General features: G+C 37.7%; 1 protein-coding gene across 1 annotated transcript in view; it reads left to right on the top strand.

Moving 5' to 3' along the window:
* Positions 1 to 26881, top strand: part of ACBD6 (acyl-CoA binding domain containing 6) — a 113886-nt gene that overhangs the window by 13029 nt on the left and 73976 nt on the right. The window contains exon 4 of the mRNA XM_032226982.1: positions 21638 to 21720. Within this exon, the coding sequence (XP_032082873.1) occupies positions 21638 to 21720 (83 nt within the window). The remainder of the gene's footprint in view (positions 1 to 21637; positions 21721 to 26881) is intronic.

Genomic DNA, 26881 nt, shown 5'->3' on the forward strand with positions numbered 1-26881 from the left:
TGAATTTTAAAAGTTTATTTCCTTCAGGTACAGTGCTCAACCCCAACTCTGATTTGGGGTTTCTCTTCAGATCGTATAAATCTTTCACCCCAACTTTTTCCTTTCATGTTGCTAGAATTGGGGAGAGCCTTGTGTTCTGCCTTGTTTAACTGCAGAGGGAATTGCGAACCTACTAACTGTCCTAAGACCATATATTTCATATTGTCCGTCTTAGGATTTTGTAACAATTATGGCAATATTATACTGTAAATTAAATTATTCATTTATTTCATTTATTAAATTTATAAGCCGCCCAATCCCGGAGGACTTACAACGAAAGAAGAAAAAGAAAAGCAAAATAAAAGAATAGTTTAAAATTCACAACAATTTTAACAATTTTATATTTCTCCCTATTCAAATTGAATATGCAGAACCCTTCAAAGCATGCAAGCAGGTGTTATTTCTTTTTGATTCATCTCTCTTCATGTCTTAATTAAGAGATCAAAGTCCTTCAGTTTGTAGGTGCGTTTATCACAGATAAAATATAGGAAGTCAATCCCGGAGGGGCAGAGGTAGCATAATTATGTACAACTTCTTTCGCCAGCAGGAAAAAAAGCCCAGAATATTACTTCAAGTCCCTTTTCATTTGCCTAGAGAAATTTCTCCTTGCCCTGCCTTTGGAAAAGTAAAATAGTAGAAAAAGTAGAATAGGAAATTGTGGTTGAGGGCCACATTTCAATATAGGGTGGGGGTGGGGAAGTGCTTAAGATAATTTGTGCCATTTTGTTGTCATTTGGGCAATAAGTTTAAGTTTAATTTTATTTATAGGCCGCCCAATCCCAGAAGACTCCGGGCGGCTTACAGCGAGGGGAAGAAAAATAATAAAAGAAAATAAGAATAAAAAAAGACAGGTTAAAAACAACACAGATACATTTGTTTCGGTTGGGGCTGGACCTCAACAATGAGGTCAACAGCCCCAGGCCTGCTGGAAAAGCCAGGTCTTGACAGCTTTCCTGAAGGCCATGAAAGTGGGTAAGGTCCGGATTTCTGGGGGTAGTTCGTTCCAAAGGGTTGGAGCAGCCACAGAGAAGGCTCTCCTCCGAAGAGCCGCCAACCGACATTGTCTGGCTGACGGCATCTGAAGGAGGCCCACCCTGTGGGATCTTACCGGCCGTTGGGAGGAGTGTGGCAGTAGGCGGTCTTGCTGGTATGCTGGCCCTAAGCCATGTAGGGCTTTAAAGGTAATAACCAACACCTTGAATTGTGTCCAGAGACCAATAGGTAGCCAGTGCAGCTCGCGGAGGATAGGTGTAACATGGGTGTATCTAGGTACACCCAATATCGCTCGCGCGGCTGCATTCTGGATTAGTTGCAGTCTCCGAACACTTTTCAAGGGTAGCCCCATGTAGAGCGCTATTAATTAATAGTTAATTGCATATTAACTTGTTCCAGGAAATTCGGGAAACTACAGTCTGCAATATATTTAACCATCCTATTAAATTGTTTGTTGTTGCAAATTAAACTGTTATTAGTTAGCCTAATATCCCTTGGTGACATTTCCCGAAGTTACAAATGAAATAATTTTAAAATGGTATCTGTCTTAAGATTGATAGCTCAGTGTTGACAGTAGCTAATGGAACTTGGTAAAGCTTTTAAATGATTTTTCAACATTTTATTGTAGCTAGTCCATGCAGTTGCCACAAGAGGGAGCTCTGATGCTAATAATGAACGAAAGTTAATGTACAGGGGAATATGGTGGCTTTTTCAATAGCAAAGTAAATCAGGCTGCTGACAGCTTATGTGGCCAACTAAATTATATAAATGCAATATTACTTCTTTTCTTTTATTAATCCTTCTGTTGAGAATATAATTGCTCTTTTAATCAGATCAAAGACCTTTCTAGTTCAGAGTCTGATTTCCAAAGCGTCTCCTGGAAGCTCATAAAAAGGTGTGAATATTGTAGCCTTTTCTTATGTAACCTACAGTTGTGACTCAGCAGCAGTCTTCTGTGAGTCTTTTCGGGATGCAAGATTAACTGGGGCTCGTTAGGGGCATCTTCTGGGGATAAAAGGACGGATGGTGCCAAGCCCTGGTTGCAGGAGTCAACGTTCCTTCGTTCGTTCAACATTGATCATCGGTGGTGGTTTATTTGAGAGCACTTGGAGAAGTGATTTGCTTTCTGTAACCCTGATTCAAGGAGGCACTTGGAGAAGTGCATTGTTTTGTAGGAGTTTTTGTTTGGTATTCTGTTATCTGGTTAGAGACTTTATTTATGTTTATTTTTGGGCTCGCAGCCAGTCTGAGCTGAGGACTGATAAAGAGAGTTCCTTTTAAGTTTGTTTGCATGTCGTCTGTTAACGAGAGAAGGAGGGGGGACAGAACATATACATTGTTTCATTCCTCCTTCGTTATTTTTTATTTTATTTTTTTAGTGACTCGCTTTAGAGCTTTTAGAGGCAACTCCTAGAAATGTAATATAAATAAGTCCAAGATAACAAATGTGAGATATTCTGCTTGAAGATGAGGAAAGCACTGAAAGTAGATTCTGTGCTCCTCAAAAAGCAGGCTAGAAAAATAACAAAGTGTTTACCAAAGCATGAAATACCATATTTTTTTAGAGTATAAGACGCAGCAAGGTTTTGAAGAGGAAAATTTTTTTAAAAAAGTTTTTGCACTCTGCAAACATCCCAAAAACGGCCCATTTCCCCCCCCCCCAAAAAAGGGTATGGTTAGCCTTTAGGGAGCTTATAGAGTGCTCCTGGGGGTTGGGGGGTAAAATTGAGCAAAAAAACCCAGGCCTTTTTGCTCATTTCTGCCCTCCCCAGCCCCCAGGAGCTCTCTAAAAGTTTCCTAGAGGCTCTGCATACGGATATTTTGGTGAAGGGGGCAGGGTTTTGGGAGGCAAAAATGCTGTATTCAGTGTATAAGACGCACCCAGATTTTCAGCTTCTTTTTGGAGGGAAATAGGTGCGTCTTATACTCCAATAAATACGGTAGGTGCATATATTCGTTCTCAGAAAATATTTCCTTTATAAAATCCCCTCCAGATGGCAGTATTAGCCAGCCACTGTTGGAAAGTATTAAGAACTAATGTCTCTTATCATTGAAATGTTTGAGATTTGACCGATAAATCATTTCATAATTTGCTTGCACTTCAGGTGCGATACAGAAAAAAAATAGTTTGTCATCTGAATGGCTTTTCCTTATGAAAACACTGATAAAATGTGTTGCATTTTTTTTATTAGCAGGTTTTTATTATTATTTTTTCCCTTCTACAACATCTTACAGTCATTACATCAACATTGTTATGTCATCATACCTCTACATGTAACATAATATTTCGCTTCTATATTTACACACCTTTATACCCAGTTCTATATATATTTATATATAGTTTTTTGGCTTAATTAATTTTATTCTTGTTTTGCAGCCATTTGTACCAATTGTTCCAAATTTCATAATATTCCAACTCTTCTTTATCTTTTAATTTCAATGTTAATTTGTCCATCTCTGCACAATCCAAAGGTTTTTTTTATCACTAATTCATCCGAGGGGGTATTGTTTTGTTTCCAGCATTGGGCAAATGCTATTCTAGCTGTAGTTAGCAGATGTGTTAATATGTACTTAATTTTCTTTGTATATTTCCCTTTGATTATTCCCAGTAGAAAGATTTCGGGTTTGTATTTTATCTGTTCTCCTGTAATTTCTTGCACCCATTTCCAAACTTTTTTCCAATATTTTTGCGTTTCCGGGCAGGTCCACCATATGTGATAATAAGTCCCTTGTACTTTTTTGTGTTGCATTTTATAGTAGTGTCACTATGAGACACAGTCAAACGTTTTTGTCTCGGGATCCCTTCGAATTCTTAAAAATGATTGAAGAACCTGAAAAGTTATGGTTTGTGTAGCCGAGGTGGCGCAGTGGTTAGGGTGCAGGCCACTTCAGCTGACTGTTATCTGCAGTTCAGCGGTTCTAATCTCACCGGCTCAGGGTTGACTCAGCCTTCCATCCTTCCGAGGTGGGTGAAATGAGGACCCAGACTATGGGGGCAATATGCTGACTCTGTAAACCGCGTAGAGAGGGCTGGAAGCCCTATGAAGCGGTATATAAGTCTAACTGCTATTGCTACTGTGTAGACTATATCAATATTTACTGTATTAGAAATTAAAACTGAGTACAGTAATTTTAAAATAGTTCTTTGACTCCATGTAACTTGGGAAAGAGGCTCCCTAGACCCTAGAATGGTTTTTCAGAACTGTTGATGTAGCAACTAGAATGGACTCAAATCATTTTAGTGGCTCACAGTGTTTCCCAAGTAAATCACATCTTTGCTGCCTTAAAAACCTTAAAAGTAGTTTTACTAGCACATCCTGTGTTGTTTTCATAAAATCAACAGTTCTTTACCTTTACGAAGAAAATAATTTCTCATTAATTCTATCTTCTAAAGCTTTTTTAAAAAATAATATAACATATTACAGGTAGTCCTCAACTTAAATTTAGTGACCATTCAAAATTACATCATCACAGAAAAAGGTGACTTACGGCCAGTTTCCACACTTAAGACAATTAGCAATAGCAATAGCAGTTAGACTTATATACCGCTTCATAGGGCTTTCAGCCCTCTCTAAGCGGTTTACAGAGTCAGCATATTGCCCCCAACAACAATCCGGGTCCTCATTTTATCCACCTCGGAAGGATGGAAGGCTGAGTCAACCCTGAGCCGGTGAGATTTGAACAGCCGAACTGCAGAACTAGCAGTCAGCTGAAGTAGCTTGCAGTGCTGCATTTAACCACTGCGCCACCTCGGCTCTTATTTGCAGCATCCCCATGGTCACATGATAAAAATCCGGGCGCTTGGCAACTGGCACACACTAATCCCAGGTCACGTGATCACCACTTGTAACTTCCCAGCCAGTTTCGGGTAAGGAAAGTCAAGATTTACTTAACGACTACATTATTCACTGAACAATTAATTTGCTTAACTGTGGCAAAAAAAAAGATTGTAAAATGGGACACAACTCACTTAACAACTGTCTTGCTTAGCGGTGGAAATTGTGGGCTCCATTGTGTGGATTGTAAGTCGAACACTACCTGTAAACCTAATCAACCCAGTTTAACTAAATTCAAAATTATGGATAATAATTGCCAGTTGCATCATTCCACAGTCACGACTGCAATGTATGAATTATTTATTTTTGCAAGTTTGCAGGAAAATACACCCATGGAATAGATTGATTTGGTTTAACAATTGTGGCATTCTGTTAACAACTAGGTGTTCACGTAACAATCATCAGAACAAAGTCGTAAAATCATGCCCAGTCACCTCGACTTACAAACCATCATGATTTATGCTGGAAATTCTGAATTCCATTATAGTTGTAAACCGAGGACTGCCTGATAAAGGTTTACTGTACAACACAACGTTTTTAATAAAGTTCTTACATCTATGTTTTTGGTATAAAATATAAGAAGTCAAATGAAATGTAGGATCTCTAAACTTAACTGGAAAGTTAACATTGATGAGAGATGACTATAAGCAAAATCAGACTTCAGATCTCTCCGCCTTGAGTATGCAAACTACATTAGATGATACAGTATTAATTTGCCTATTAGCAGTCAGGAAAACATCTGATTAGTTTGAAAGTTCAAAGGGAAATTAAGCCTTGACCTAATTTATTTGTAGCATTACATCCTTGCTTTTCTTTTTCATTTTGTTAACATAAATTATATATTATATTAATTATATATCTTTCATAAAGAGATTCATACATTATTGAAGTTTTCAGTATGCACAATTTCATTGTGGTATGAGAGATTATATACTTTAAAATAAACTTTGCATAGTAATATATGCATGTAGAATAATTTTCTGTTTCTCAAACAACAATTTGAGATTTTGCTCTGATATACTCTTAAAATTGTAATACAGTATATATCATGCATGTTTTTTAGCAGATTTTTCCCCCCTTCTACAACACCTTACAGTCATTATATCAACCTTGTTATGTCATCATACCTGTACATGTATATAATATTTCGCTTCTATATTTACACACTTTATACACAGATATATATATGTATGTATGTATGTATGTATGTATGTATGTATGTATGTATGTATATATGGAAGTGTGACCTTCCTCCCATATTTGGGCATACCAGGGGTTGTGACTTTAAATATATACCTCTCACCCTGGCTGGCTGATAAGGAGTCGAGCCTTGTAGCTCAATGGTTAACACATCTGCCTGAGAGGCAATAGAGCACAGGTTCGATTCCCAACATAGGGTATGGCTAGCTGATGAGAGCTAAATAGCTTGAAATAGATCTATACTAGTCTCCCTTTATTTATTTATCAGCATAAATATAACATACATTATATATATATATATATATAATTTTATTCCTGTTTTGCAGCCATTTGTACCAATTGTTCCAAATTTCATAATATTCCAACTCTTCTTTATCTTTTAATTTCAGTGTTAATTTGTCCATCTCTGCACAATCCAAAGGTTTTTTTTATCACTAATTCATCCGAGGGGGTATTATTTTGTTTCCAGCATTGGGCAAATACTATTCTAGCTGTAGTTAGCAGATGTGTTAATATGTACTTAATTTTCTTTGTCTATTTCCCTTTCATTATTCCCAGTAGAAAGATTTCAGGTTTGTATTTTATCTGTTCTCCTGTAATTTCTTGCACCCATTTCCAAATTTTTTTCCAATATTTTTTATCCATGCATATTTTAATTTTGAGATCCTTTTGTGATCTTAAATGCTCATTAATCAAAAACCTAATTTGGATTTATATTTATACTCAACTACGTAAATTATATGAAGACAAGTGTTTTATTTTAAATATGCCCTATTAACATTATAAAACCACTTAAAATGTTATACTATTGTTTCTTTGGTATTATGCTGCACAGATTAATTCTTTTTAATTACTAAACAAAACAAAAACAACCACTATCAAATATGAGAATTCATATTTGAAAAGCAAGTTATTAAAATTGAACAGAATTTACTCTATAGTGATTTTAGTTTTAGAAAGATTTCCTTCTTTGAGAACACCAAAAAAGGAAAGGAAATAAGTTAATGCCTAATGAGAGAGACATAGATTCTTCATATCTTTGTTTTCATATCTGTCATGAATAGTAGATTGCTATTAGGAAAAGTTGAAATGATCCTTAACAAAGAAGGCATTTGATTGTTACTATTATTACATTTGAGTGGACAGTTGATGGTACCAGTGGTGGGTTTCAATTTTTTTTTGAACCTACTCTGTGGGTGTGGCCTTCTTTGTGGGAGTGGCTTGCCGGCCATGTGACCTGGTGGGAGTGGCTTGCCGGCCATGTGTTCCCTCCCTCCCTCCCTCCCTCTCTCTCTCTCTCTCCTTCCTTTTATCTATCTCTCCCTTTTTCCTTTTTTCTTTCATCTCTCACTTTTTCTTTCTTTTTTTCTTTTTTTCTTTCTTTTTTCTTCCTTTCTTTCTCTTTCTCTCTCTTTGTGAGTCTGTGTGTGTGTGTGTGTGTGGTGGGTTTCCAAAAATTTTGGAACCTCTTCTGTAGGTGTGGCCTGCTTTCTGGTGGAACCTCTTCTAACCGGTTTGGTAGATTTGACCAACCGGTTCTACCGAACTGGTGCGAACTGGTAGGAACCCACCTCTGATGGTACCTGAATATATCTTTCCCCAAATGAAAGGAGCAATATTATTTATGTATGTATCTTGAATTGCGTTGCCTTTGAGCAGAAGGATATAGAACTGAACTGTTCGCATTGCTTATTTTTTCTTTGATTTTATGTCTCTTTAAATTTATTGCTTCTGCTTTATGTATGATTTGACCATTTTTATTTTAGTAATGGATTAAAATATAATACTGTCATACAGGCTCCTGGAATTTGAGAAATCATAATTTTAAAAACTATTATTGTATAGGACTTAACTGGAAATTTAACTTTTTTTCCAGTTACCATTAGTTACCAGACTTTTAAATTTTCTTCTCTTGAACTTCTTTTCATGATACAGGGTTTTATTATTATCATTGTAGCAAGAAATTCAGGCTTTAAAGCTTAAGAAACCCAACTACTTTCTGAATCGATTTGAAAATCATATTCAGAAAATGCCGTATCACTTTTTGAACTGATCTTTTCTCAGGAAACATCCTCTTAAATGGAAATATTCAATGCCTTTTCCTGTAGTGTTTGGTTGTTCTGAGATAGCAAAACGATAAATTATGATTTGTTATGTAAGCATTTGTGTGTTAATAGACTATACGATACTTCCGTGGACAAAATAGTTCAGCTTGTACCTGTTTGAAAGGGTCATTTTTGAGACATTGTAGGAACTAACTCAATCTGGATTCCATACGCCAAATTAGAAATGAGTCAGAGATGTAGGCCTTAATAGGCGTGACCCGACAAATGCGCGCATGACAAAAGCGGGGTGACAAAAGCGCGGCGCTAAAACTGCAACGTCATCAACGCGCCGACAACAGCGCGCCAACAACAGTGCGGTTTAAGTTAAGGTAAGGGTTAGGGTCAGGGTCAGGGTTAGGTTTAGGATTAGGTTTAGGGTTAGGTTTAGGGTTAGTGTTAGGTTTAGAGCACGCTTCTGTCGGCGCGCTGTTGTTGGCGCGCTTCAGCGCTCATTCGTCGGCGCGGTTTAGAACTCGTGGTTTTGTCGCCGCGGTTTCGTCGGTTGCGCTTTTGTCGATGAACCCTTAATAGGCTAATTGGATAGGCTTCTATGGTACAGCAGTTTGAGATCACATTTTCTATCATGATATCTGGTTTTTGTAGGTTGAGTTATTGCCAAGAATAGATTCCACTCCTCTTACGTATTTGGTACCGCAGCTACTGTCCTTGCCTTCCTTTTGGTTATACTATGATTATCTTGGTTCATTATTTTAAGAACTGTGAAAAATCGCCTGAAAGCAACTAAAAAATAATACCTCAAGTCTGTGGCCGAGGTGGCATCCACCCACATCTTATTTCCCATTGCATTTATAATTAATTAATATGTAATGGATGGCTGCTTTCAGCACTGTGAAACCATTGCAATTAAAGACTGAGGCTCACCTATTATGTATGATACACGATGTCATGAATAATGTTCATGAAAGATTTTAAAATAACAGGATAACTTTAAACACAGCTTTAAACAAAACGGCAACACGTAGACTCACATATCGTATCACGTGGGAAAGGAATAGTTTTTGACGTTTCCTAGTTGTTGACATCTGGACCAAAGTTTAGTGGCTCCCCGAGAGCTCATTGCCATCATATTTTTAATTTAAGCAGGAAAAGCCAAATGAAAGTGTGTCTAAAAAACTCAAATTCCTGAAGTTCCTCTGATCATTACCACCAGTCTATCATTGCTCTTTGCTTGCTGGATCTAGGCAGGAGAGATAGCTCAGGGTTTTATTTTTTCATCATGACTCCTTATTTATTGATGTCTACCTTGCCTTTTCCTGGTAAATGAAGATATTATTTGGGGGGTGGGTGAATTAAAGTACAGCTTGACTGGCATTCAACTAAAACAAAAGGTTGGTGGAGAGTTTTTTTTTCCCCTGCAAGTGTCTGGACTAGGAATAGGTAAATGCTATATAAGGGAGATTTTTGCAGTAGAAATGGTTACTTCCACATTCTTCTGCTTTACTTCTAATTACTATAATCCTATTACATCTGGCAAGGGCATGAGATAAGGAATACTTAGATAGTTTGCCTCTGCTCATAATAGCTTAGCTGCCCATTCAAAATATCTGTTCTGACCCCCTCCTCCATCCAGTAATGAAATCCAAGACACGCTTAATGAGAATGTCCTTTAATAACAAGACCAGACTCTCGGTGGCTGAAAGCCAAGTAAACAAACAGATAAGGACCTTGGCAGCAAGTCCGACAAACCTTGGCAGCAATTCAGACATACTCTGGCAGCAATCCAGCCTGCCAAGTTTGTTTCTCTTTAGTCAAAGCGTTGACTTCTGCAAGAAGGGTGTGGCACAAGCAGTCTTTTTTATAGTCTGGAGGGGAGCCTAATGACCATCAGCTGAGCGTAATTGCCTCCTGTAATTACGTAATTGTTCTTGACGCCGAGTAGCTCTTCGGCGGCGTGCATCCCGGAACAACTCACTGTTGGTTTCTGGATCACTCTCCCTTGTCTCCTCCTCTCTGATCCAAAGCTCAGGCGCCACCTGGTAGCCAACCAGTCTCTCTGCGCCCTGCTCAGAGTCGGAACCCTGTCCAGGGTCCTCCAGGGCTGACTCATAGGGCCCCTCGCTGTCGGAGTCTGGTGGCAGCTCCAACGGCTCCTGCTGGGCCACAACACATACCCTTGTAGATTTACAGTTGTATTAAACAGTCTTTGTTTTGACTGAGATCAGAGTTCTTGAAAAGGTGAAACCTACAATCTTTGGCCTTGGAGGAAGATGAGAAAAGGCCTGGCCTACCATTTTCCCCCCTCACTGGTAGATCTCATTTTTGGCTCACACACAGAATAATTAGTGCTATTAAAATAAATGTGTTTTAAATTGAATGCCTATGGCATTCAGAGACTTCTTAGGATTTCTAAGCATGCAAGGGCAGATTCCTTCACAGGTTGACACGAGCTATTTAAATAAAATTAGCGTAAACACAGAATTTTCCCTAAAGACATATGAACCTATCCTATATTTTCTACATGTATATATATTCAAAGTATTATTTTTTTCATTTGGAAATTTTTTTTTCTCCTGCTCTCCTTATAAGGATTGAGCGGGAGATTCAAATTAGCCTTTTGCGTGCTCCATGCTCTGACCTTGGGGGTATCCCTAATGTGCCAAGCCGCGGGAGCTGGGGAGCAGGCAGAGAGCCACGTGGCTTGGCGCCTTAGGGATACCCCCTAGGTCAATGAATGGCGCTCTGCCCGGCTGGAGAGGGGGGTTTGCTGGGTGGCTGCTCATGAGCTTGGTCACCTCATGGCTGCTTCCCCCCTGAGGCTGTGCCCGGCTCTTTTGGAGCCAGTTCGCAAGGGAGCAGCCGTCCGGCAACCCCAAAACAATAAGCCCCCCCCCCCTAATAATAAGCCCAAGGCCATATTTTGTAAGTAAAAAGAAAATAAGAGCCTGTCGTATTTTCAGGGAAACACAGTATTATTATTGTTGTTGTTATAGAATTAATACTAATGCAATGAACATTGTTCTAAACACCTTGATGATTATTTTCTAAAATTATTTGTACCCAGACAATGCACTGTTTAACTGAAAATGGAATTTTTATATGTCATAAAATAAAATAAAAACATTTTGATTAATAGATAATTTTCTGTTTTTAAAAAGGTTACAAGTTAAAACTCTCCATCCATCACTTTTGTAATTGTTCATGAAGCCTCAAACATTGTTTAGAATAAAATATTAAAGCAGTGTATTTTGGACATATTGTACCAAATGAACTTTGTCACTGAATTATAGAAGCTTTTTCATTAGAATCACAGAAAGAAATAAGAAGCACATTTAAAAAAAATTGTTTAGATGCAAACTGACTTCATGTTCTGAAAAATGTCAAGGTGCATTTAAATAAAGATAAATGTTATTTAAAAAAAACACCTAATAGTGTCTGGCAAGTATAATATTTCAGGCATTCAGAATATGCTGGTGTGAAGCTCAACTAAAGACAGAAACATTTTATTTGCTGTCATTACATGCTTCATTTGCTATTCTGCCAAGGGCACACCCTATATTGTTACATCTTCTGCTTTTCAGTGTTAAAGGTAGTAATTTTGTGACCATCTGAATACAGAGGTGGCGTTTCCTCTTAACATTCCTGGCATTGGTTTTAACTAGTAAACAAGAGGTAACAATTAATTCACACAAAATTAACCACTTTTGGTCCTGAAGTACAATTATGATTGTCAAACACAATCGGTGTTTAGTTGAGTTTGCTTCCTCAGCCGGGACTAAGCCCTGAACAGAGATAGAAAAAACAGCAATATTTTTCTGATACATCACTTTTATAATCATTTTACCAGATCCTCCTCATGTATCACTGTATCCACTTTGTATTGTGCCAATTTTCAAGTGGCTCCCATCAATTTGACATTTTGGAAATTGCTGGAAACCTGGTTGTTCTCCCTGGCTTGGAAATATAGTGGTTGTGAAGCTCCTTTTAGTTATGCTAAGTTTTGTTCGTCTACGTTTATTGAATATTGTTCCTCCAATTGGCCAGATTCTTTTTTCAGTCTTTGAAAAAGTTGGGTTATCACAAAATTGAATAAAATAAGAAAGAAAGAAATGCAAAATTTCTTGATCGGTGAATGATATTTCTGATTTAGAGTATTCCTATACATCACTTTTGTATGGAAGTACAGTATATCTAAGGCTTTTTTAAATGTTTAAAAGACATTACAATTGCATTTCAACAAATTCCAAGCATAGCAGCAAATAATAGTTGTGCTATTATTACATTTTATAATTAAAAATATTTCCTTTTAGAAAGATTACTAGAATCAGTCCAAAGTTACTTACAACCCTGTATTATTTTTATAATCCATTTTAGTCTTGCTAAACTCTGATAGTTTTATGACTGGCTGAATATTAATTGCAGGGTTATTGAGCTGGGAATGTAATATTTCAGCAATAAGTGGGTATTGGTATTTTTTTTTTTGTCGTTACCATATGAAAAATTACATCTTATGGGAGCTGTTTATACATGTGCAAAAATTGAATGAGATATATGCAAAAAGTTGAATTCCCAATATGCTTGAAACAAGCAAATTTATTTTGTACTGGGATCAGATAATACCGGTAGTATTATTTTAGGTCAGCATGTGTTTAATTAGGTGAAACACCAATGCTTGTGCATTCCATTTTTGTTCATAGCAATAGCAATAGCAGTTAGACTTATATACCGCTTCATAGGGCTTTCAGCCCTCTCTAAGCGGTTTACAGAGTCAGCATATTGCCCCCAACAACAATCCGGGTCCTCATTTCACCCACCTCGGAAGGATGGAAGGCTGAGTCAACCTTGAGCCGGTGAGATTTGAACCGCTGAACTGCAGATAGCAGTCAGCTGAAGTGGCCTGCAGTACTGCACCCTAACCACTGTGCCACCTCGGCTCTTCATAGAGGATCTTGTATAACTTTGCTGAAGTTGGAATCCACAATCTTATAATTGTGCTTATAAATTTACATACCTCTGGTAGAGTTTGTAAGTTATGGACCATTTTATAAGCAAATATTGGCGATCAGACAAAAGGTATTTTTATATTTGTAATGTGTTCCCAATTAAACTATGAGGCATCACAGAATAGGACATTCCTTAAACAAACTGTACCAATAAAGCAAATGATAAAATGGTTTTGCTCATACACTTAGTTCTTAGTATTGTATACAACATTATTGCCTTTAATCATCAATGATGGCTTGTAGTCTTTTGTGATAACTGTGAATGAGGCCCTTTGTTTTTTTCATGTGCAGCTGAGAAGATTTTTTCCCTTGTAACACAGATAGCCATGTGCTATATTTAGCTTTGGCCAAAATCTAGTTAAATATCTGTAGTAATGTATAACTTTTCTTTTGAGGAACCTTGTATGGTGTGACTGTTTATTGAGTACATAGATTTCCTAAGCAATTTCTATAAAGTTCGCCCCGGGATGTAAATTAAAATGTGTAATTAAAACATCAAAAGGATGAGATAATTTAACTGAAGACTAAGATTCTGTCTGGCTATTTCCAGAACCTTTTAAGCTGTGTTAACAATTGTTCATTAAGATAATTTGATTAGGCAACTAGTTGACAGGATAACCCAGTTGTTAATCTTAATTTCACTTAAAAAAAAAAAGAGGGATGCTTAATGTAAATTAATATTTATATTAATAAATATTGAAATCAGAAGTACATTTCTCAAAATGTGGATTTCGTTTCTGTGGATTTGGGTGTGTGTGTGTGTGTATGCACACACACACACACACATACAGAACTAACAACACTGATTTTGAGGCGAGAAAGGTATATACAGAGCAATTCTCAAAATCTTCCAGCAGAAAATGTTTGAACTATAGCCCATGTATCATATCTTTTATACATTAATCTGAAATTGTGTTATGGATAATAATTTTTTCTGATTCAGAGTCCCAGGTTTATCTATAACAGAGCTGTCAAACTCCCGGGCCACAGGCTGGGTGTTTCATGCGCTGGCCATGCCCATGCCCGAAGGGGGGGGGAAACTCCCGATAAGTCATGTGATGCCACCGTGACAACATGAGTTTGACGCCTCTCGTCTATAATATGCTGTTATGAAATTTCAGAATATTTGCTTCATGTTTTCAGTTGCATATGCAAGAATGGAAAATATCTGCATGTAGTCTTGTAAACTATGTTATATTTGGAGGAATCATTTGGAAGAGGTTAGAAGGAAGAGAAACTGGATGTCCCAAAGGTACTTTTTCAAAAGGCAACTGGATTTTGTCCCGTTGCCTTTTGAAAGAGCAGCTTTGGGACAGCCACGACTTGGACGACTGAGAATCTCCATAGACAAGAGAAATTGGAGTGGCATGAAAAAAAAATACATCCTGTCATGATCCGCCCACTGATGTAAATGGAATATGATACTTTTATTCCAATATACTTTAAAAGTTTGAATTTATTACAATAATTTTGCAGAGAACAAAAAACTGAAATTCAATAATATGCAAGAAGGTTTGTATCTGGACACAGATGCCCGCTAAAAGTCAGGATTCAATTTTGTTAGTGAGCTTTCTTTTATATCTGATTTTTGCATAATTCAGCCATCCTCTTCAAGTTTTTTTGTTGTTCAACCACGATTGGATTTTAATTTTGTAAGAGCCTGTAATTGTGTTTGAGTTACTGTCTTTTTTAAAAGAAGATGGAGATAAAATTGTTGTGAAGGCCTTGGACAGTGTATTTAATGTGTCTGTCATTATATTTTAACCTCTCATGTGGGATACATGACACCTCTTTTATGCGTGGCTACAGTTTAGAAGTACATCTCCTGACATGTCTATTAAAGAAATAAGTGGGATAGAGGCAAGACTGAATTAATGATGTTAGCAAATGGTACTCGCTCCATTTCCATTCCATTTGGAATATGGCTTTCAGAATTGGAGACCTCTGGAGCACCATTGCCAGTGACAGCTGGTCCAGAACTGGTTGTACCTTCAGTCAAACTATGGTTTTTATTGAAGAATATACAGTACACAGGCAAAAATAGCAAACCACTGTCCTTTTGAGCGAACCAATGAGGGTTTACTGCCCAATGTCTGATTGTTGTTATTTAGACTCTTCCAAGTGTGCAGACCTAAACCAGGATTTATCAAATCTTTCGAAATATTTGGAATCTGTCATGCAGTGTATCAGATGTATCTTTTACACCAGTGGTAGTCAACCTGGTCCCTACCGCCCACTAGTGGGCGTTCCAGCTTTCATGGTGGGCGGTAGGTGTTTGCTGTAACTCTGTTTTATAAATTTTATAAAGTAAAGTTACTTCCCTACTTTATAAATCACCATCACTGTGGAACCGGTGGGCCATCAGAAAATTTTACTACTAACAGAGATACAAAAGTGGGCGGTAGGTATAAAAAGGTTGACTACCCCTGCGATAGATGGATGGATGGATGGATGGATGGATGGATGGATGGATGGATGGATAGATGGATAGATAAGAGAGAAAGATGATAGAGAGAAAGTGAGAGAAGATAGATAGATAGATAGATAGATAGATAGATAGATAGATAGATAGATAGATACAGTAGATCAGTGGTAGTCAACCTGGTCCCTACCGCCCACTAGTGGGCATTCCAGCTTTCATGGTGGGCGGTAGGGATTTGCTGTAACTCTGCTTTATAAATTTTATAGATGGATGGATGGATGGATGGATGGATGGATGGATGGATGGATGGATGGATGGATGGATGGATAGATGGATAGATGGATAGATGGATAGATGGATAGATAAGAGAGAAAGATGATAGAGAGAAAGTGAGAGAAAATAGATAGATAGATAGATAGATAGATAGATAGATAGATAGATAGATTAGATAGATAGATTAGATAGATAGATAGATTAGATAGATAGATAGATAGATTAGATAGATAGATAGATAGATAGATAGATAGATAGATAGATAGATAGATAGATAGATAGATAGAGTAGATCAGTGGTAGTCAACCTGGTCCCTACCACCCACTAGTGGGCGTTCCAGCTTTCATGGTGGGCGGTAGGGCTTTGCTGTAACTCTGCTTTATAAATTTTATAAAGTAAAGTTACTTCCCTACTTTATAAATCACCATTACTGTGGAACCGGTGGCCGGTCAGAAAATTGTACTACTAACAGAGATACAAAAGTGGGCGGTAGGTATAAAAAGGTTGACTACCCCTGTTTTACACAGATGTATCTTTTATACAGCATGCTAACAAAGATATAGTAGATGATAACAGCATTGGTGGCCTTCTAAAGAGGCCTGACTGTGTACTGTTGTTTATGTTCCCTTTCCCCGTTGAGATGTTTGCCGCCCTGAGTCCCTCCTGGAGAAGGGCGGCATAGAAATAAACCAAAACTGAAACTGAAACTGACTGCCAAGTCGCAACAAGAAGATAGGACCCAGTTTGAGCAGCCCTGGCAGAAAGTGACAAACACCAACAGAGAACACATGAATTACTCCCACCCTGAAACACCATGACCCGACAAATGCGCACACGACAAAAGCGCGCCGACAAAACCGCGGTGCTAAAACCGCAATGTCATCAACGCGCCGACAACAGCGCACCGACAACAGTGCAATTTAAGTTAAGGCAAGGGTCAGGGTTAGGGTTAGATTTAGAGTGCGCTTCTATTGGCGCGCTGTTGTCGGCGCACTTCAGCGCTCATTCGTCGGCGCAGTTTAGAACTTGTGGTTTTGTCACCGCGGTTTCATCGGGCGCGCTTTTGTCGGTGAACCTGAAACACTTGCATCAATGGTGGACTGGAGTGAAAGATTGAGGTAGCGGGCAGCACAAACTGTTGTAACCTTCCAGCAGTCTCTCATTCCTCCCAAGCGGGACTACACTGAGCATTGAAAGCTGAATGCCGCAAGAGACTGACTGAATTGCCATTTTTGGTCCTCTGTGGTAAGATGCAGCGCGGAATCCTTGGTGGTGCTTTATTTACATATGCGTGAAATCTAATTGCATAAAGTTCACCATTTCTTGTCTACCACACTCAAATTCAAGCATCATGGCCAACTCTTCCAAGATGTACTTCTAGAATTTGGTTTCTTTATTGTCATGGAATATGAATACATCAGTGATGGGGTTCAAATAATTTAACAACCGGTTCTCTGTCCTAATGACCAGGTGGGTAGGCGGGGCTTAGTGATCATGTGACCGTGTGGGCGTGGCCAACTCAAGGTCACTCAGGTCAATGGGCACTTTGCCTTAGCTGTTACAATGTAATGAGGGTTAGCCGGAGAGGCAGTTTCTGTAAGCAGGGCAATAAAAATTAAGCTAGAAACAACACCAGAATGTCTCCTTCCTGCCTTCCTTACAGGATTAGCCCTGTAAAGCGGAAAAAAACCAAAAGAAGATTTCTTCCAACAACCGGTTCTCCGAACCTCTTAGAAAGTTAAGAACCGGTTCTCCCGAGTAGGTGCGAACTGGCTGAATCCCACCACTGGAATATATCCAGTTTGTTTGTGTATAATTAAAATTGACCATTATAACAGAATTTCCTCCTTTGGATACTTCCCCTACTGATGTTTATAACTTAAAATATGGCATCTCTTGTTTGGGTGATTGTAATGGAATTGTAGGAGAAGGGGGTGGCAAAATCTGGGGGCAGAGTTAAAAGAGCGATCAGCCTAAAATCCCTACATAGCCAGAAGTTGAACTAAGTCCAACTTCCCTTGAATTCTAATGACCCTTGCCTAAATCCAAGCATGTGCTAACTGTTACTTGAGAAGATTCCTGTACATAGGCATGAGTAGCAATAAATCAGTTTAACTGGATCTTCATGTGTGGACCTGACTTTTTGCACCTGACACTAATCGAATTCACTTGTGGCTAACATAGGTGGGATTCTATGCTAATGGGGTTGACCCAAAAGGAGCCTTGTCGCCAGATTTTGAGTTGTCTCTACTAGGTAGACCAGAAAATCAATTCCACTGAAACATTTGATCTATTTGTTTATTTATTTATTTATTTATTAGACTTATATACCGCTTCATAGGGCTTTCAGCCCTCTCTAAGCGGTTTACAGATTTTTTTTTTAGCAAATTGAGTCAGCAACTTGCCCCCACAGTCCGGGTCCTCATTTCACCCACCTCGGAAGGATGGAAGGCTGAGTCGACCTTGAGCCTGGTGAGATTTGAACCGCTGAACTGCAGATCACAGTCAGCTAAAGTGGCCTGCAGTACTGCACCCTAACCACTGCGCCACCTCGGCTCTTTATTTTATTAAACTCTCGAATCTTGATTGAATTAGACCTCCTCCTCTTAGCCTCAGTGAGTCAGAGAAGCGTTTACCCAATCTGCTTCTGAATATGATCTTGTTTCGCTGGTTTTGAAAAATGTTTCACCCCTCCCCTCTTGCCTACGTAATACTCCTTGCATAGTTTCATCAGAGTCATTTCCCTTGTTCTTCACAATGAATCACCATCACTAGGGCCTCCCAACCACTGCAGTAAACAAAGCCGAGGAAAGACAAGAATGAAGAATCCTCAGATCTTGCATTACTGTAGCTTCTTCAGAGGACCTTTACTCCTTAAAAAGTGAGTACCGGAACTGTGATCGACTCTGATCTAGAGGAATAAGCAGCTGAGGGCTGCTTGACAGTCTCATAATTCAGCAAGGTGTCAGTTAGAAAATAGGGTGGGAATTATTTTACGTTATAATGTATATTAGTTTTATCTTCCTTTAAAATCTTTAATATTATATTTTTTTTAAAAAAAAGATTCAGTAAGCTGTCAATCACCTGAAGTTGACAGGAAAATCAGATGATAAACAAATCATCCAAAGACAACCTAGATCAGGGGTATTCAGCCTTTTTATACCCACTGTCCACTTTTGTATTTCTGGTAGTATTAAAATTTTCTAACTGCCCACCGGTTCCACAGTAATGGTGATTTATAAAGTAGGGAAGTAACTTTTCTTTATCAAATTTATAAAGCAGAGTTACAGCAAACCCCCACCGCCCACCATGAAAGCTGGAACGCCCACTAGTGGGCGGTAGGGACCAGGTTGACTACCGTTTACCTAGATGGAGAACGTAATGGTAACTTCAAAGTATCAAACAGAAGTACTCTGATCCTTAAGAAACAGAGATGTTGTATTTCTTAATTGAGATATCCTTGTAGCCAGCCTATGTTAGAATAACTGCCAACAGCCAGGCTCATTGTTGGGAATAATCAAACCAAATTCACCTCTCTGCTCCTTCCTTGTTTGCATTCTGAATCTTAGCTGTTTGACCCTAGGCTGACTGACTAACTTCCTTGGCAGCTGGCTCCCTGCGCTACTGTAGACTATGCTTATCCATGCTCTATTTTGGCTTTAGAGTGAGCTCCCTCAGGAAAAAAAAACTTGCTTTCCCACATTGGTCAAGTGTATGTGTGTGTGTGAGAGAGAATGAGAGAACTCATCAGTTCTCTCCCTGGTTCACCGACAAAAGCGCGCCCAACAAAAGCGCGCCCGATGAAACCGCGGTGAGAAAACCGTGAGTTCTAAACTGCACCGACAAATGAGCGCAGAAGCGCGCTGACAACAGCGCGCTGACAGAAGCGCGCTCTAAACCTAAACCTAACCCTGAACCTAAACCTAACCCTAAACCTGACCCTAACCCTTACCTTAACTTAAATTGCGCTGTTGTCGGCATGCTCTTGTGGGTGTGTTGATGACATCGGGGTTTTCGCGCCGCGGTTTCATCGGCACGCTTTTGTCGTGCGCGCATTTGGCGGGTCACGCTCTCCCTGCCATGTATGTAATTGCTTGCCACTCACTAGTAAACTATTTGTAAGTCAGTTTGGCATGGGTGTGCTCAACCTGAAACAAGACAGGGACTGATGTGACAATGTTGCTCTAATGGCATCAAAAAATTCGGTCTTGGTGGGATTTAGTCTGAGCTTGTTATGTCTCACTCTTCCTGACCACCTCCAGGGCACTGATTCGGAACTTGTGTGACATCTCCATCTCAACCTGGGATAGCTACGTATAATTGACTGTCATTGGCATATTGGTGACACTCACCCTGAGCCAGCAGGTGATCTCTCTCAACAGCTGTATGTATACATTAAATAATACGGGGAGAGAGGTGCAAACGATGGAAAACCCCACAAAGGAGGTCCCAAGGGCTCAATCCCTGCTCTTCCAGCGCCCAGAATTAATTCAAGAAATTAAGGTAGGAGCAGAACCATAAAAATGTTGCCTTCAACTCCCTGCAGGCAATCCAGAAGTATACTGTGCTCCATATGCTGATGCCCTAGAGCTCTCCTATATGCGTAACATGGATCATTTTCTAATGTTGTTGATGTTGTTGATGTTGTATCCCCAGCATTTAGGAGTCTACCTCGATCGGCATGTTATGTCCAAAACTTCCATGCCAATCAAACAAGTGATTGCATGCCCATCGTGAACACATTTCTCCATATTTCTATTAAATCTCCTGTTACTAGAATTCAAAATAGTTGCACACATACTAGTCTTTTAAGATCTGTTTCAGAGACTGAGTAACCTGGACTGTATTGTAAGATTTTCACATGAGTCTTAACTTGCTTGACATTGAGACACTTCACTGCTCCTTCATGCTTGTTCAACCAAAATAATTTTCTGCGCTTGTTTTTGAATGTATGATGTACAAGGACAATAATGAACATAAGCATACTCGATAGATGATCGGTGGGATTATACATAATCGAAAACAGTGATATACAAATATAAATAGGCAGTAAATCTTTTTTATATTGTAAAAATATTCAGAATGGGATAAGTGATTATATAAAGGCATATTGTTATTAAACAGATAATCAAGAATGTAAGGGAGTTAGGTTTGTTGAAAAGAAAAAACATTAATTGTAATTGAATATACGTTGTACAATGAAAGTGAGGTATTTAGTTATATTAGATGGAAAAATCTGTGATTGTAAATGTAATTGAGAATATGGATGCAAAAATACTTGTAACCAAACGATATTCTGTATGTAATGGATGTGAAATTTTTTAATGGTTTTTTTAATGTTTAAAAATAATTTAAAAAATTGCAAAAAAATAATAATAATTTTCTGCACTTGTTTAACAATGTATTTGTTTTACAATATGGAATACTTAACAGCGTATGATTTCTGTTTAAATTGAACCTGATAGTAAGGAAGCTTGAGGAATAATCAAAATGGACTTGACTGTGATACCAGTTTGGTGCTAATAATGACAACACGTTCCTCGATTCATATGAACTCAAAAGTATTTTATTATTATGCATACTTATTTACTATATTTGGTACCTAAATTTGTTGGATCCTGGCATAACTGTTATAAGTATGCTTTTCTTTTTCTGATGTGGCAAGGTATGTTTCTGTGATCTTAAATGTTATAACTAGGGTCTGAAAATGAGAGGGGGAAATGATTCCATAGAATTATTCTTGAGCATGATCTGCATAGTTTCAGAATCCAAATGTGTAAACAAGTATTACTACATTTGTTTTTTCAGATACCAGAAAAGAAAGGAAAAGAAGGAAAATCTGTATTCGGAGGCCCAGTTGTCAGCTCACTGTATCAAGAAGAAACCATCAGGTGAATTAGAGTGATATTTTTATGGTTTACGGCTTTTTTCAGAATATTTGAAACAGGATACTTTTCCTATTAGGTTAGAAATAATGTAAAAGTATATACAGTTCTAGGTATATAACTGTTTGAATCAGTAATTGTTTATATTGCTGGTACTAATTTCCCCGCAATGTGAAATGTTTGGGTGTATCTGGGTGTATGATAGGTCTATGTCATTTAAAAGGTAAATTTTGTAGAAAGATTAATATTTGGGAGAAAATATTAAATAAAAACTGTGATGATTTTTAATGCCCTTGTCCTTCACTTTTATTTATAAGCTGTATTCAGTGCTTTTTAATGGAATGTTCTAGCTGAAGCTATAGTCTTATATATCTAACTGGAAACCCGCCTGGAAAATCAGTTCAGAGTTCTGGTGTAAGCACTGATAAAATTGTATGGTAATTCTTTATTAACCTCTTAACAAACGTAAAGATTATGCTAAATGATCAGCTGGTCAAGACAAATTATGGAAGCAGTATAAATGTAAGGTTACTAATTGAGGTCAGTTTGTGAAATTAAAAGAAAATGTGTGAAGATGAAATATGAAAGTTATGGTTAAATAAAAGAAGCTAAGAAACGGAAATACAGAGTAATGAGATAAGTATCGTATTTGTTCTGTTAAACTTTAAAACAGTGTTTCTCAAAAGTCCTGTGAACTTCAACTCCCAGAATCCCCCAGCCAGCTGGGGAATTCTGGGAGTTGAAGTCCACAGGACTTAAAGTCGTCAAGGTTGAGAAACACTGCTTTAAAACTTTGAGCTGATGGCAGCCATACAAGATAGACAAGACTAAGAAAATGAAGCGATGTCGGTCAGTACCATTTTTATTGTAACATTGGCCCTTCCAATCTGACAATTCCCTTGTTAGCTGCTTTTCCTCTATCTTTTAAGGCCATTCCCTTTTCCTTCCATAGGTAGTAAGTAGAGACATTTGTGAATTCAATCTTCAGATAAGGGTAATAACATCGTTGGTAGCATAGGTGGCAAATTTCTAGATTGAGAATAGAGAACCAAATTGTTAATTCCCACATGCCTCTGTTGCAGTGGTGGGTTTCAAAAATTTTTGGAACCTCTTCTGTAGGTGTGGCCTACTTTCCGGGTCCACTGGTGGAACCTCTTCTAACCGGTTCGGTAGATTTGATGAACCGGTTCTACCGAATAGGTGCGAACTGGTAGGAACCCACCTGTGTTCTGTTGTGGGTAAGGTGTGTGACTGGATGATATTCTGTTGGTTGGAATTCGGGATTTGAAACAAAAGTTGATTATTATAAGAGCCAAGGTGGCGCAGTGGTTAGGGTGCAGTACTGCAGGCCACTTTAGTTGACTGTGATCTGCAGTTCAGCGGTTCAAATCTCACCGGCTCAAGGTCGACTCAGCCTTCCATCCTTCTGAGGTGGTTGAAATGAGGACCCGGACTGTGGGGGCAAGTTGCTGACTCAATTTGCTAAAAAATTTGTAAACCGCTTAGAGAGGGCTGAAAGCCCTATGAAGCAGTATATAAGTCTAATAAATAAATAAATAAATCCCCAAATATCTTTTAAGATAAATGCTGAAAGTACCACACTTGGTACTTGACTACATCTAGTCATTTCAGAGAAACATGATTCCTTGAATCTAGATAAAAAGGATGAAATTTGAAAGTCAACAAATTTTGTATTACAGACTCCTGTCCTCCAACCTCCAGTTTTATCTAGCATGCTTAATAGTCCCTATCATAGTTTTCACTCTGATGCCATGTAATTTATCAGAATGTTATTAATCTCATTAACTCAAGCAGCCATCTGGCAACTCTTTGGGTTAAGACCAGCCTAATACAGAAATAGAAAGATTGATGTCTCTAGAATTGATTATTTAGTCTGAGAGATAAATGAACAATTTTGACAGGAAGTAACAGAGGTAAGTATACATGAACATGTATGTACTGTAGTTCTAAAAAAAAATTTTAAAACAGCTTTCCTTACACAGTTTATACATTTTCCCTAAACAAATAATTCAGAAATAATTATAATAATAATAATTAAATAGTTAGGAATGTTAATCATTAAATTGGGAGAAATAAACATGAAACCATACTATGGATATCATTGGATTTCTCCTAGCATTAATTTTGTACTCATACAAAAAATGAGCATGTTCCTTTAAACATCAGAAAGAGAAAAAGAGAGAGAGAGAGATGCATCTCTGTTGTTATTTTTTATATAACATCTAGAACAACATTTGAAAGGCATTAAAATTTATAATAGATTCCTAAGTTTCAGCCAGGTTCCTTACATGCATAAATTATGGAAATAAGAAATATGATTTCTTCATTTCAACATTTCATGTTACCTATTTGGAGATACAACTCAAAAACGTTATCACTTTTAAGTTACAAATAACTTAGGTTTGTCTTCACCAAAATGAAGTTTCTTTCTTTGATAAGAGATCTATCATTTGTGGTTTTTTCCAATTAGGTAGAGGGAGGATTTTCTTAGTATTTTGTCCAGAGGTACAATGTTCTTTCCAGGACCTATTCCAGCCTCTTTTGAGATGTACATTTTTTTTTCATTCCAAAAGACATAGAAAAGTCTTTTGTAGAGAGACTCTTCCTATAGAAGAATGAGATGGACAGCATATAAATTTAGTAAATAAATATTTGTCTAATCAAGGTTAATATTTATTTTGCAGGTAATAATTTCTTTTACTAGAATCCTGAATCTTAATTTGTTTTTGTTTTTTGTTTGTATTATTCAAATGCTTTCAATAATAGTCAATGCCCAAATAAAAAGCCAAAATATAAATTGTTAGGTTAGGCTTGTACATTCCCTCTTCTTGTTTATTTGGGATTGCTCATATGTTCACATTACATTTGAAGAAGAGTATACAGCATTTAAGAGGGAGAGAGATGCTTAAATTTAAGAAAAAAAACAGTTCTATACATCAAAATTTGATCACATCAAACTGTGATCTAAGAAGCTATATAAATTTCTTCCAATAAAGAGATAAGGATAAAAAAGAAAGACTTCTACAGTAAATTAGAATTTAGGAATCAAAGCTTCTACAGATTTTTGTCTTTTAAAGAGCTATGAAACTTCCTTCGTGATACTGCCAGATTCAAAGGTTCCCAAGCATTGAAAAAAACCACCTTATTGTAAACATTTAAATGTTTTGCTTAAACTTTTTATTTAAAACTTGAAGCAGGCAACTACAATAAGAACACTGTATTGTAAACATTTAAATGTTTTATTTAAACTTTTAAATGTTTTAAGATAAGGTGTTCTTATTGTAGTTGCCTGCTTTAAAGGAAGGACCAAGAAGAAATAACTCACTAACTCTGCGAGGGTGGAAATGTTTTCAAATAAAAGAGCAAGGAAATTACTTATTTATTTATCCTGCCTTTATGATTTTATGATTTATGTTTGAGTTTAATGAATAACTCAAGGTGGTGAATATACCTAATACATCTTTTTCCTCCAGTTTCCCCACAAAACAATTCTGTCACCACTTGGACTGAGATAGAGGATGCTTGTCCTTTAAAAACAAAGGAGAGCAGAAATGATGCAACCAGTATCATTTAGTAGATTTCGCTAACATTTAAAATACTACATTACATTCGTTATCAGTGGTAGAGCCGTAAGGGAAACAAGGGGGGGAAAAATCAGCTTTCCAAATAATTACAATTTATTATCCAAGCATTGATTAAAATATTTTTTTCCAGTTTACCGAGGTACAGCTTGAAATCAAATGAGGCAATGGGTTACTGGTGGCAGTGGCATAAATGTTCTTCAAGGAACGTACAGCGTTTATTTGCATTCTCATTTTCTAACAAGTACAGAGCATACTTGTATTTTTATCCAGGCAAACTAGAATATTGCTAAGCTAAATTCCCTTGCACTGAGAGAGAAACAAAAGTATGTTGCTTTGAGTGGAGGGTGTATGTGGTTTTTCACAGGTTCTTGCATTGCTAATCTTGCGTGTAGTGTATACTTTTTTCATGCGTCGGCAATTGGGTAACACATGTCTCATTAGGCTCGGGTTATTCTCTGAGGAGAGCACAGAAGTGTTCAGGCAAGTGGGCATCCCTTCCTCTCTAGGGAAGCAGACTGCTCAGAATAAACTTGAGTTATGGATTTATTCAGCCTATAAAACCTCAGCTGGCATAAATAATGGAGAAAGCAAAGGGTTGTCTGCAGTGCATTCCTCAGGGACAATGCTTGCTTCTCTCTCCTCACCACCGCCTTTTCTTATGAAAATGATCCCAGTTGCACTGATAGATAATAACAACACCAAGCAATTAAAAGCTATGGGTGGCTGGAGAGAGGAGAAAGGGTTCAGTTAATGAGCTTTTCCTCTTCCTGTACCCAAGAGAGCCTCCGAAGTGATGGGGCGATTAAACGAAGAGATAATTAGAGATTATGAGAGGATGGGCCCTATGAGGTGTAAGAGGGCCTTGACATAAACAGTATCTGTTGCAACTGTGTCTTGGCTTCCATCTCTTGCTTCAGTAGCACAATGACAAGTAGAGGGAAGACCACCTGTTTGTGGCACATGGTACATCTTTCTGTAACAGTTAGACGATTTCAGAAAAATAAGAAGAATAGTGGTGGAACACAGCCATCTTATCAGTTGGCTCTTTAGTTTCAAAGCTGACATGCTAGAAAAGCTGACAAAGAAGATTTATGCATTATTTCCAGTACTGGATGGTTCTGCAGCTCTCAACAATATTTTTTTTTCCTTTAAAAAAAAATAGATGTTTGCTGAAGATTCCCTAGGTAATACAACATATGATAAGACATTTGAGGTTTTCATTCAGAAAAAGATGTACTTGTTGGAGATAAGGGGGAATTTTTTTCTTATTATTTTCTGTTTTAGGAGATTTTTTTTCTTTTTACATATTGTTGTTTTCTTAAAATATTTTTAATTAGGCTTTTATATCAATCAATACACACACACACGAAATGCCACTCATGCATCATCATGAAATCTCCAGAAACAAAGCCTACAAATTTGAAATTTGGCACGTATGTTCCTCTTGGCTTCTAGGTGCTCGCTAAGAAAGAATTTTTTTGAAATGACCATCAGATCATTAGTATTACTTTTATTATTATTAACACACTCTGATGCTAAGGAGTTAGACATTCTACTCCCCC

This window comes from Thamnophis elegans, chromosome 11 (assembly GCF_009769535.1).
Source record: "Thamnophis elegans isolate rThaEle1 chromosome 11, rThaEle1.pri, whole genome shotgun sequence".
NCBI classification, from domain to species: Eukaryota; Metazoa; Chordata; class Lepidosauria; order Squamata; family Colubridae; genus Thamnophis; species Thamnophis elegans.